At 32.7% G+C, this 13850-nt stretch overlaps 2 protein-coding genes across 2 annotated transcripts in view; both read right to left on the bottom strand.

The window, feature by feature from the left end:
- Nucleotides 1-3379: 3379 nt before the first annotated feature.
- Nucleotides 3380-4860, bottom strand: LOC113404896 (spherulin-2A-like). Its single transcript, XM_026645970.2, has 2 exons — nucleotides 4783-4860; nucleotides 3380-4319 (listed from the first exon to the last, which is right to left on the bottom strand). Exon 2 carries the CDS (start codon nucleotides 4290-4292, stop codon nucleotides 3414-3416), a length of 879 nt encoding a protein of 292 aa, XP_026501755.2. The 5' UTR covers nucleotides 4293-4319; nucleotides 4783-4860; the 3' UTR covers nucleotides 3380-3413.
- A 5328-nt stretch (nucleotides 4861-10188) lies between these two features.
- Nucleotides 10189-13850, bottom strand: part of LOC113404895 (homeobox protein six1a) — a 42497-nt gene continuing 38835 nt past the window's right edge. Inside the window, exon 7 of the mRNA XM_026645969.2 lies at nucleotides 10189-11324. Coding sequence (XP_026501754.1) covers nucleotides 11186-11324 — 139 coding nt within the window. The 3' untranslated portion in view covers nucleotides 10189-11185. The remainder of the gene's footprint in view (nucleotides 11325-13850) is intronic.

The raw sequence follows: 13850 nt of genomic DNA on the forward strand, positions 1-13850 counted from the left end.
TTAAACGCTGTATGTATTTTTTGACAAAAATATGATTTAAAAATTGAATAAAACTGATTAAAAAAATATTTTAATTATTTCACGTTTTATTTTTTACGATTAACAGTAGAGGTTTTTTGTTAGAACTCGAAGCTCATCGCAGACACGTAAATTTAAGGTTATATTAATAAACATGAACTGTCTATAGCCGCGATCACATGACGACTAAAGATCTAGTCACTAAAAAGGCCCCGTTAAATTAAATATATATTTTTTTTATAAAATAAACTCAACAATTATTCTAATTTTCATTTCTTTGCTGCCCTTATGTCTAAGCGTCTCACGCACACTAAGACATCTAGCAAAATGGCGTAACTCTTACAAATGCAAGCTGATAATAATTTAACGTGAATAGTTAACGCAACTGTGACCTTGAATTGAAGCGATATCATTGGTCGTTATTGAATAATCTATTATTCATTGTGGTTTCCAAAAATGAGAATTCGAATGTCGAAGAAGTAATTATTACAGCTTTAGCAGTAGAATTAAATTTGATACAAGTCGTTAGTTGGATATTCGACTTACCGTGTGTTGAATTTAAATAAATATATCTTATTCAAGAACTGTCTGTTGTGCATATTTATGTAAATCTATGGTTTGTTTAACTTTATTCGTTTATAACGTCAAAGATTAGTAGTACCGTCAAATAATTGCAATGTTTTTTTTTAATTTACTTCAATTAAGTCTTAAGTGTAAATAGTCGTTAATTTTATTCGACTCATATGTACAAAGTATATATAATAAAATATAGTAAAAGTTCGTATGTACATTACAAATTCTAGTTTCAAATTTCAAACAGTTATATTATCTATATTCGAACAATTATTACTTTGGAAAAGATATGAACAATTCGATCCCATGAAAATTTCTAAGTGAACTTGGCTTTGCAAGAATATAAATTAGCAAACAAAAGACACTAATTGTTTGTAAATGGACAAACACTCCATCGCATTTATTATTATGGATTTTAAAACAAGATAATTATTTAAAAAAATATATAAATTTTGGAGAGTCATTGAAATTAATGAATCTGTCATTATTACAGTTAGAAGAATCTATTCCGTTTAAATAATTACATGCGCTCTCACTGGTACACTCTGTATAGCGGACGTTTTATATTGTTTCTCTCTTTTTGTCATTATACATTCGACATTAGAAAGAAAGGGACAGCACAGTCTCCAAATTTTACTAACAAATTCACAGTTTATCGCAATCGAATCGAAACGTAATCGTTGCTATTTAGGCGAGTAAATATTCTGTATCGATTTAACGGTGTTCGGTCGATGTTGAATCGGAATATTATATAATCGGATCTTTTCGTAACTGCTATAAATAGATAGAATTGATCCTCAGTTACGATAAAACTAAGGTTAATTTTTGTGAGGGATATTGGATGTTGGATTGTAAGTAGAATCTGGAACGTTGGTAGAATTGTCCTGTTTATAAGTAAACAAATTGTCAAAATTTGACATTTAAGAAGCAAAAATTAATTTGAGAAGCGATTCGATTCGAAATCGAAGTTTAGAGTATTTAAAAATTGTCTGATATTTAATTATATTTCAATCTATCAATCATTATTAATGAATATAATTTCTAAACGTATTACACGTCAGGTGACATAAAAAAAAAAATCGAATAATTAATTAATTAACATTAATATGACTCAGTCTGAATATTTAAATGAAATTGTTTGGAAATTTAAATGATTATTATATATCGTACTGCAAGTGTAGATACTTACGTTAAATGCGACGAAAACATCACTAGAAGAAGTTTATTATCAAATATGTGGCCTGGTGCTAAAAGGTCCAAAGTAACAAACATTTTGCCAATTTCAATCAATAAATGTATTTATCCTAAAATAGCATAAACCTCACGTAACTTATATAATATTACGCAAAAAGCATGAAACGACCAACTTATGTTCATTTTTTTTATTATAACGAAAAGTAAATATTATTAATAATGGCCAGACCCGTCTTAACCTATGGTACAGGGAGTGCTTAACCAGGCGAACTGGATTGCTTTGCCGATAATGGCCAAATTGAAATCACCGATGAAAAATATTTGGGGAGGGGAGATCACCAGAGCACTGGGTGTAACGTGGCGCTTTTTGTGCTTAAGACGGGGCTGAATTTTCCCTTTTAACACCAGACCACAGATAATATAATCACTATTAAGGGCTTTTAAATGAAAATGTTACGAATGGTTGATTTAATTCGCAATATGGTTTGCTGTGCCGAAAATGATGTAACTTCTATCTCGTTACGCTATCGCCATTATGTATTAGGGAATAATTAGAATATTTTAGGGTAGTTTTATTTATTTTTTTCAATTAATGAACAATTATCTACTTTGACTTATGTAAAGCTCAAATTGCTTAATAAAATTTATAAAGCAACAATATTGTATTTATTTTCTATGGATAACCGATTCCTGACTACTAAATTAGAATTTAAGCAACGATGGTGTTGGAGTTTAGATTTTACTTGGTGGGGGGTTCTACCGACTCGTCATATATTCTACTGCCAAACAGCAATATTTAGTATTGTTGTGCAGGGCAAGTGTTGGAGGGACATACCTTAGTTCCCAAGGTTGGTGGTGTATTGGTGATATGAGGATTTGGTAATATTTCTTGCAGTACTAAGCAATGTCTATAGGCAGTGGTGACCACTTACCACCAGTTGGTCAATTTGCCTGTTTTATTTATTCATTTTTTAACGTAATTAAATATTTTTTTTAATATTTAAACGTAAAGCTACCAATAATTATTTTAATATAACAAAATGTATAAATAATTTTTGTTTGCATGACCCACTAAAAAACCATCGGTACCCTTTCCGTCTTTTCAGCGGGCGCCACAGGATCGCTTTCGCGTGCTACTGTGACGGTCGGCATAGTTGCTATTCTTACATAGCCTAAGGCATACTGCCAACTATAATAGTTACTAATCTAAAGCAATGATATTTAGACATAGACAAATCTTCAATTTTTATTAATTAGGTTATATATATATCTACTGAATAATTTTTTTTATTTTTAAATATTGCATTTAGAAAAGTAAAACAAGTTTACAGTTAACAAAGTTAATGTTAAAATTAATTAATAGTTAAGTGTTGAAGAGATACATATAATATATTTATATTAATAAAGAAAAATCTGTCCAAGTGTTAGGTACGTAGTTATTTTGAATTTCATTAATATAAAAATTTAAGTACCTACTTCTTTAAAACACAAGTGTAAAGTCATTTGAAAGGCTATACTATAATGCTATTTTAAATATTATAAGTTTATTTGTTTTTGTTGCTTTTTAATCTATAATGATAGAATAAAAATACAATTTACAAGCTTTAAAACATTTATTTAAGACAAAATCAATACATTTTTAAGGGAGCTGTAAAGATAACATGGCCTGTTGTTGCGTCCTTAACCAAGACCTTGGGTTCAGAGAAATGTACAACTTCAATAATCTCAGAGGAGTGCACGACCTTCTTCAATTCTCCAGCCGTCAAAAGCATGTTGATATCAACGGACCAGAAACGATGACCTTCGTATTTTTTATCGAAGTTCAAAGCGACGTTTCCAGTTAATCTGGTCTCATAATCCACTCGTACCATCGTGTGCGTAGCCGTAGCGTATAATTCTGCGACGACATCTTGCTTGGGTTTCAGTGTTATTTCAGACATCCCTCCAATAGTCATTGGTACGAATCTCTCCATATCTTCAAGTCCATTTGACATGAAGGAGAAATCTTCAATTTCAGGCACGTTCAAATTGAATTTGTAATGAATATTTCCAACTTCCAATTCGCCTTCCTTGCTCCATTTTGACGTCACAGTATTCTTAACTAATTGTTTCATATCTATCTTAAGAGTTAAAGGTTCCGCGTTTTTGTTGTGGATGTTTTTGGATTTGATCAAAACTTGCTCGGAATTTTTCGACAAAATCGATGCTTTTTTGGGCTCGAAAGACATTCTAGTGGGTTCCCAGAGCAGTGTTTTGAATAAGTCGCCCCAGGGCGTGGGACTGTTGAAGAATATGTTGTCAGGGTTCATTCCCATTTTTTCCATTGCTTTCTTTAAATTGTCTTCGGTGAGACCAAAGGTGGATTTGTCTTTTTCGCCTAAGATAGCCACGGAAGCGCCCGTTATGTGGACATCATTGACTTCGTTGTTTTTGGCGGTGATATCTACTTCTATCTTAGCGTAGATCGCCGGCAGCATGAAGAGTATGGGGAATAATTTTGAAACCATTTTGATGTTCTTTTAATGAGTTTTTTTCTGAAATTCAAATTGATAAAATTTCAATTAAATAGCCGAATCTCAGAAATAATCGTTACATTGTCAGATATATACGTATACAGATACAACAACCTTATTTTTTTTTACTATGAGTTTTTTTTTTTTAATTTAGGGTCGTGTTATTCCTCGGTTTAATTAAAAATCAATCTTGTATTCCATCCAGTCGTTAGACCGAGATTGCGTTACAAAAACCTCTATGTACACAAACCTTTAATATACTTTGCAATAAAAAATCTTTTCAAAACATTTCATATGAATGTCAAATATATAATTAATTCTATTTCGACAAAATTTCTTTTAATTGTTTTTTAAAACTATAAAAATCTAAATAATTCCATCATCAATTCAAAAGTGATATTTATAGACTTGCTAATGTCTATGGGTGTTGGAGTCGATATATACTTAATTAAATTGTATAAATTAATAATAAAATACGACTTACCATTCGTCGAGTGTTGTATCTAAATCACTTTGAATAACTATAACTGAACGGATCAAGAGTACGCTTAAATACAATTTCTTCTAAATTCAGTACACTCGGATACAATATATCATATACCTAATATTATTTACTTGCCTTTATTTTTTATTATTATTATTTATAAAATTTTTAAAACATCATATTGGTACTTATTTTAGGCAACAACATTTTTTTTAAACGCCAGGAATGGTAAAAGTATCACCCAAACAGCTCTAGAAAATGTCAAACATTTTGAACACTTGGATTAAATTTTCTTTAAATAATATATTCGCTGCAAATTTTCAGATAATGTATTGCATTGCCGAGGATAGGATCAAATCCTGATGCATGTATTTCTTATGTTTTAAAGGTTTAAAATAATATATTTATTTTATATGATAAACAACATTACAGAAAGTAAAGATATCAGACACAAATAAAACCTTTTTATATCTTGTCGCCATATTTTAGAAAATATTTCAAAATAAAAAAAAAATTCGCATTCAATTAATTTTTAATTTGTAATTACTCATTTCACTATTTCTATTTGATCATAGTGATATTGTTCTCGACTATACTTTATTATTTTTGCAAGACTGTAAAACCTGCCTCCTAAGCTAACATGTGTGACCTAGAAATCAAAAAAACAATTGTCAGCATAAGCCTATAAAAAGCATGAATTATCATGCTTTTTCCAGAAATGTTAATATAATAGAGTTTAAATCTACAAATAAGTCACAATTCATACAATACTACTTAGATCTTGCGGTTTCACCCGGTTCTACTTAAGACTCTAAACTGTATTAATGCATAAGCAATAAAAAGTCTTCTTTATATTATTCGACAATTTTTTTGTATATATAAATATATATCGTCTCCTACTCATATAGCTACATTTATATATGTTCTATATTATCCATGGTTCCTAACTGTTTTTATTATTATTATACATATATTTAAATATTGGCCGAGATGGCGCAGTGATTAGGTCCAGATTGATACGCTGGATTTGTGTTAATAATTCATCTGATTCCCGGCGGTGAAGGAATATATCGTGAGAATAGCTGCAAGTGTCGAATGTTAGTCTACCAAATGTATATCCATTAACTCGCATTGGAGCAGCGTGGTGGAAGAAGAGGAGGCTTAAGTCTAACTTTTGCCAACCTGTACCCTCAATGGTGTATACAGAGTAGTCTATACAGAGAAGTAATTTAAAACATTATATAAATTTGACACAACTTTAAATCCATTTCAATAAAATCTGTAAAATATTTTAGCTGTATTTAAAGTTTAATTAAAGTCGTTAATATTTATTGCTATTATAGCATGCAGGCCAAACGTAAACAGAATCATTGCGCACACGCACGCACTGTTAAAGGAGCGACTAATGGCAGGAATGATGTGGTAATGACCTTGATATTTATGTGATAGCTGGCCGACTTTGTACTGGTAAAGTAATCTAACTTCGAAGAACAAAGAGTCTCAAACAAAGCTTCATCCCTCATCACCTACTAAAGTTGAAAAATCCTTTCCTAACAAGTGATAGGAAAGCTGACCTTGTAAAATAAATGATCCAAATAACTGATTTTAAAGTAGTTTTCAATGTGTTATTAAAATTAAAAGATTCGTTTTACTTACGTGTAGTAGACTTACATAACAGGCGTTTACAATCTTTTTTTAAATTCTAGTATCTGTCATCTCCGTACATTTTCAGTAGCAAGCCAAATGGTGTCTGAATTATGCCTCGTTAAATTCTACATAAACAAATCTAATCGTTTGCCCTGTAACATCTTCCGTCTCGCTTTCCTGGAATCTGTGGTGAGTTGGACTCTCAGTAACTGGCAGTAGCCTGGCATTATTCACTACCATTGGAAAAAAAAATTAAAAGAACTTTTAGGGCACCAAACTAATCGTTTCAAGCTTGCCCATTCCCGGCGAAGCACCTAACGCGCGGCGTCCGGATTTTTTCTTCCTGGGATAAGACGGGCTTGGTTAATTCTGCCCTCTGTGTATCCATAACATGAAATAATTTCATCCAAGAGTTATCCTTCAGAGAGATCTGTGCCTAACCGTGGAATATTGATGATAAGCTGTTGCGTTACAATATACATTCAAATCAAATCAAATCAAATCAAAAATCTTTATTCAATATAGAAGTGTTTACACTTGCTTATTGATTGTCAAAAATCTACCACCGGTTCGGAATTTAGCACCTCGGACCTGAGAAGAACCGGCGAAAGAAACTCAGCGGGATATTTTTTTTTTTTTTCCATTTTGCATGTACAATAATAATTATATTTTAGTTATTTGAAACAGCCTGGAGGCGATCATTTCATTCCCAAGGTGTGCAGTCAACTAAAAAGTCATTAGTGTTGTAATATCCTTTAGCACACAAACGCTCTTTAACGATTCTTTTGAATTTTATAATTGAATAATTTTGAACGTTTTCTGGGATCCTGTTGTAAAAACGTATACATTGCCCCAAAAAAGAGTTACTAACCCTGTGTAATAGGGTACTTGGAGTAACAAGTTTATTCTTGTTCCTAGTGTTAATAGAATGTACGTCACAATTTCTGGGAAAATCGTTTATGTTTTTGCGTACATACATAACATTATCAAAAACAAATTGAGAAGCGACAGTCATTATTTTAATTTCTTTAAATTTATCTCTTAACGAATCTTTTGGGCCCAGGTTATAAATTGCACGAATAGCCCTCTTCTGCAGTACAAAAATAGTATTAATGTCAGCTGCATTACCCCAGAAGTAGTTGAATAGTATATTAAACTAATAGGTAGTTAGTGGACGCACAATTGCTTGGTCTCTTTCTATATTGTGGTTAGGTTCTATTTTTCAATTATCTTCCACTATAAATAATAATAATAAATAATATTAAATAAATATTGGACAACATCACACACATTACTCTGATCCGAATGTAAGTAGCTAAAGCACTTGTGTTATGGAAAATCAGATGTAACGACGGTACCACAAACACCCAGACCCAAGACAATATAGAAAACTAATGAACTTTTTCTACATCGAATCGGCCTGGAATCGAACCCGGGACCTCGGAGTGACGCACCCATGAAAACCGGTGTACTCACCACTCGACCACGGAGGTCGTCTATTATCTATTAATTACTGATGTGATTAATGACGTTTCAAAATGTAGTTTATAAAATTTATTACAAAGGAGTTTTATTATGTCGTTTCAACCTATTATTTCGATTGTAAAAAAGAGAATATTTTTACCTTTGTAACGATTATTAACAATCATTTTTTTTAATATTATTATTATTGAAAAGTTTTGAGAATGGATGTGGATGGATATAGAGGTAGGGGACGACCAAAGAAACGATGGATGGATTGTGTGAAAGACGATATGGTTAGAAATAATGTTACTCGTGAGATGACGTCCGACAGAGAAGTATGGAAGAAGAAGACATGCTGCGCCGACCCCGAGTAAAATTGGGATAAGGACAGGAGGGTGGATGAAAGATAATAACGATAAAACTTGGAATTTATAGATATTTATATGATTTAACCACATTATGATTATTTTTAAGTTTAAGTTTTTTTTTTTTTTTATAGTAGAGGTGGCAAACGAGCAGGAGGCTCACCTGATGGAAAGTGATTACCACCGCCCATGGACATCTGCAACACCGGGGAGCTTGCAGGTGCGTTGCCGGCCTTTCAGGAAAGAGGACGGTCTTTTCTTGAAGATTCCTAAGTCGTATCGGTTCGGAAAAACCGCCGGCGAAAGCTGGTTCCACAGAGTGGTTGTGCGAGGCAGAAAGTGTCTTAAAAATCGCGCTGTTGTGGATTTTCGGATATCTAGGTGGTGCGCGTGATATTTGGAATTTAAGTGAAAATGTTTGGTTGAAACGTGTCTGACGTATATATTGGTATCACTAGGTTTATGGCTGGACTTGATGTCCCCACAGAAAGGAACTAGTAAACCATAATTTTATCCTAAATAAGCATGGAGCCACTGAGACGAAAGCCCCCCTTCTCCATAGTAAAACGACTCCAATGGTTAACTGCATTTTTGTACGCATTTTATTGTACTATGTATCTTAAATAAAATCACAATTGAGCAAATTTTTACAACAATATATATTCAGAGGAGACATTATTTAAAAAAAAATTGTGTTAAGATTTTCAAATCAATGTAACAAACGCTAATATTATTTCAATTTATTTTATTAACGAAATATCGATTATGTTACCAATACATATAGTATGTTATGTAATATATAAATAATATATATATATATATATGCAGTTATATCTACAATGTCGTGACATATTATAAATAACTCATTATATTTACACTTAGAATAACATTTAAAAGAAATAATAAATAAAAGAAAAAAAAAAATGATCGTTTTAAATATTAGAATTAATGGATTAAACACGTCTGACTTGAGCGATAACCGATACTTAAGCTACGACCACATCTGTGAAAATAGGTGAATGTGGAAGATATACCTGTGAAATATCATATCTAGCAGCGTCGTCACTAATGGCCGAGTGTTCGGCAAACGCGGGTATTAAATTATAACTCTGCCTGATGCGCTAAAACGACGAATACAATATCTTACCTGGGATTCAAGCCTCAACAGCACAAAGGCTTAAGGAATGTGAAAAGTCGCAAGTCCCATCCTGACCCCTGGGCTATCAGCGTCTTCACTGTTTGCACTAGCTTTAAGTTTAATATTAGTAATTCCTTAAAAGGGGGCATTGATACTATACTTTTAAAAAAAAATCTTTTAAAACATGCCTTTTGTCAAGAATTTTTTGTTTCTATATCATCCAACAACGTGCTAGGTTTTCGTTAGGAATAGGGATGCCAGTAAGGGGTGAGTTTCAACTTTGACACGTGCTTATAAGGGATTCAGCTCATTGTACGCAAAGCTATTCAAAACACATGTGAACATTTAAATCGAACACGTTTAGGAAAAGTATATCTTGTGTAGTAGGATATACTAATTTTTATTTTATTTTTTTTAGATAACAAGACCGACCAGTTGGTCTCCTTATGGCTATTGTCACCGCCCATAGACTGTAAAAAAATATTAATCATCCCTTAGATCACCATTGTTGCAACTAAGATATCCCGTATATATCCCGTACCTGTAGTTACACTGGCTCACTCACCCTTCAAACTGGAACACAACAATATTAACTACATATTTGTATTTGGCAATAAAATATATGATGTGTGAGGTATAGAAACTAAGTAACATTAAAATAACAATTTCAAATCGTAATAGCTACGCAAAGATATGGTCGTAGCTTTAGAAGGGTCGCGTTCGGTTCACTCGGTCGAAGGTGTAGTCGATATCTAAGAAATAAATGTTAAACTTAAAAATGAAAATGCGACGTACATATAAATAAATTTGGCAGTTTATTTTAAATTACAATAATATTATATATTGCTTAACATCTGAGTATTGTAAATTATTATAAATGAGTTAATTGAAGGATAAAAACTAAAAATAACGATAGGAAGCCAATTTATTGATCACATATTCAGACTATTCTACGTCATCGGTTCAGAAACGTATATCTCGTTTCGTTTCATTTATTTTCATTTTAAATGAAACGGTTTTTTTTCGTTACAGTTTAATTTAATTTGGTAATTTATGATCTTAATATGATATTGTTTATGATTGATCAATTGTCGACCGATTCGGACAAGAAATTAATGAAAATCACATGTTAAAACGATTCTAAATTTCACTAAGAATAAATAAAATTTTAATTACTGTACTTTATATATGACAGAATGCAAATAGCTTCCACACACTTTTTATAAACGAATTATAAAAACAACATTAGATCTGTGAGAACTAGAAACTCATCACGATCGTGAAATATCAGAATAATAATCATAACATTTAAAGGACACACGCATCAAAATTTCGTATCACAATTTCACGAATAATGTACGAGTGAGAAGTGAGTTCTTACGGAGTAACTGTTTTGTCAACAGTACAGTTACCTTACAGTGATTCAATGTAGGACGTTTTGCATGAACAATAAAACTTTATCTTAGATTTGTGTCTTAATCGATGTGTAAAAATTAATGAATTAATTTAAGTATGTATTTTGTATTGCGGCGTCATTTTGACCACGCGTGTGTCGGTTGAACGTGTTTACGGTAATATCAGCTTTACAATTCTATATACAGTCGAGTCCCCCTTCGGGTCTCGTTTATCCAGACAGATTTAAGATAAGATACAAAACAAAATCGACACTTTTAAAACATGTTTCGTTAGCGCTACCCGAGCAGTTCACATAGTTTCAGTACCGAATGCAGAGCGTAGGTGTGATGAGATGCGTGCGAAGGCGGCGCGACGCCTAGCAGTGGTGGCGGGGTCACGAGTGGTGGTACTGCAGGTGCGCCAGCGGGTGCTCGTACAGCGGGTACAGCGGCGGCGCGTGCGCGGCGGCCGCGTGCGGCGCGTCGCTGTCGTCGTCCGTGGACGAGTCCAGCTGCTTGTCGCCCGCCCCGCCGCTGCGGACACACGGTAACGCTTGTAACACACACCGATTATATCTTATATCTATAATCTTATATCTATTCTATACTAACATCATAAATGCGAAAGTAACTCTATCTGGCTGTTGATCTTTCAATTTATTCCAACCACGAGAGGACAAGAGATCGACGAATACCTCTGACCTTGAATTGACGTGATATGGTGAAAGCTTAAATAATCTATGATATTTTTTAACCTATGATGATTTTGATCGTTTTGAACGGCGACGAAACCGATATCTTAACTTTGGAAGTAATATTAAAGTGTTTATAAGTAGTTCGGTATTGTATTATAGCATTGTATTATAAATAAAGATATATTAGTAAAAAACTGTTAGTAGTACACAATTTAGCAGAGTTATTAGCAATACGCATGGAATACGTAAATCTAAGTAGGTAGCTAATATACTACAAACTATGTTCGTGATAAAAAGTGTTGTTCTGCCTCCGTCAATATTCTTAGGCTTTAGGATTTTCTATTATTTCATTTTGAAACAAATTTAACGCAAATAAAATGAGACATGTCTAGTATGCAAAAGAGTCAAATGAAAATCATTTCTTCGTTTGAAATTTTCTTTAATTCTCGGTCGATTCACGATAAATATTGGTAAAATTAATAGCGAAGAAGCCCCAGCGAGTATCATGTTTCGGTCAATATAGACGGGTATAAAATGGGTAGTCGGGTTCGATCAGGCTGAAGCACAAAATGACGTATCTTCGCTGACAGGCCGCCCCTGAGGTAACCCGATACCACGGCTGCGAGCGGCCATTTTGTTTTATTTTGTTTTTTTTTTTACCACCGCTAGACTTAGACTCGGATGTGAATAGACAAACAGAATTTTTTGTTCGGTAGTTGGAACCTTTAAGTTTTTTTTTTATTTATAATTATTAATTGAGAATGTTTTTTGTTAATATTGATAAGATTTCATCATTTAATTTACTTTTTTAAACATTAACAGCCTGTAAATTTCCCACTGCTGGGCTAAGGCCTCCTCTCCCTTTGAGAAGAAGGAGTATATTCCACCACGCTGCTCCAATGCGTGTTGGTGGAAATAATATAATTAATTTACTTACCAAATATAAACTATTATGCAATTCCATTTCAAGTAGGTTGCTTTAATTACTTATGAATCGTCATGTTAAATTGATTTAAGTTTAAGGTACCATCGTTTCGGAATGTAGATTCTATCGAAAAGGATCGGCTTGAATATGAGTCAGTATTAATTACGCTTTTTCTCAAATTAAATGAATAGTCATTGTAAACACAATTATATTGTGTGCAATATGTTTTTATAATGGATACTTAGGCTCTACGCGCATTTATATTAATGTTTAAAAACCGTGGTCTGAGTATTAGACTTTGGACTTAGTGTTTGTTGATTTCTGGACAGGATATGATATAAAATTAATTGTAATTTTTTGTCATACGTTGTAATTTTAATGGTGGTAAAGAGTAACTACTGAGTTTCTCGCCGGTTCTTCTCAGTAGAATCTACTTTCCGAACCAGTATTAGCTTTACATTAATTCATAATGTATGTTACATTGTTGAATTGATGAATGATAATTCAAGTGCTATACTTGAATAAAGAATAGTTTTGGTTTTTTATTCATATCAATTTTTGTAAGGTAATTTATCAGATTGTATATCACGCGAATGACATTAGATTTTAATGAAATCTTGACTTTTATAAATCTATCCAAACACAAAGCATAAATTAGCGACCTGCATTAGTTCCTACGAGTGACATTCGTGATTACAAGACGTCCTAGTGTAAGTGAGATGACTAAGTAAGAGAAAAGTTAGCAACAAAAATACAAATTAAATTATATTTGTATACCGGTGATTTATCGAATGGCTCGCTTTCATGAGTAAACAGATGTAAGTATAATAACTTACGTATAAAAACATTTTTTTTTATTAATCTAATAAAAATTACAATTTTACTCAGGGAGGGTTAAAATTTAATGAATATAAAAATATTTAATATTAAATTATGTTGTAATAAGAGTTCATGTGCATTTTACAAGCACTTTTGAATCGTCGTTTAACAAACTATTTAAAGTAAAGCTACCACCGGTTCGGAATGTAGATTCTACCGAGAAGAACCGGCAAGAAATTCAGTAGGTACTCTTTTTCAACATCTAAAAATACAGTAATGTTAGTTAAATACAATTATGTATGTTATGTCTCCTGCCTGGAAGTCAACAAGCATTAAGCATTAAAGTTTGCAGCATTAAAACCACCCACTCATCAGATATTCTACCGCCAAATAACAGTACTCTGTATTGTTGTGTTCCGGTTAGTAGGTGAGTGAGCCAGTGTAATCACAGGCACAAGGGACATAATATCTTAGTTCCCGAGGTTGGTGGCGCATAGGTGATGTAAGGAATGGTTAATATTTCTTACAGCGCCTTTGTCTATGGGCGGTGGTGACCACTTACCATCAGGTGGCCCACATACTCGTCAGCCAACCAATGCCAGAAAATAATAATTATTATTA

The sequence above is a fragment of the Vanessa tameamea genome, chromosome 27 (assembly GCF_037043105.1).
Source record: "Vanessa tameamea isolate UH-Manoa-2023 chromosome 27, ilVanTame1 primary haplotype, whole genome shotgun sequence".
NCBI lineage: Eukaryota > Metazoa > Arthropoda > Insecta > Lepidoptera > Nymphalidae > Vanessa > Vanessa tameamea.

Bases quoted from the DNA above. Each gene is read 5' to 3' on its own strand.
- LOC113404896 (XM_026645970.2), bottom strand. From the start codon at position 4,292: ATGGTTTCAAAATTATTCCCCATACTCTTCATGCTGCCGGCGATCTAC.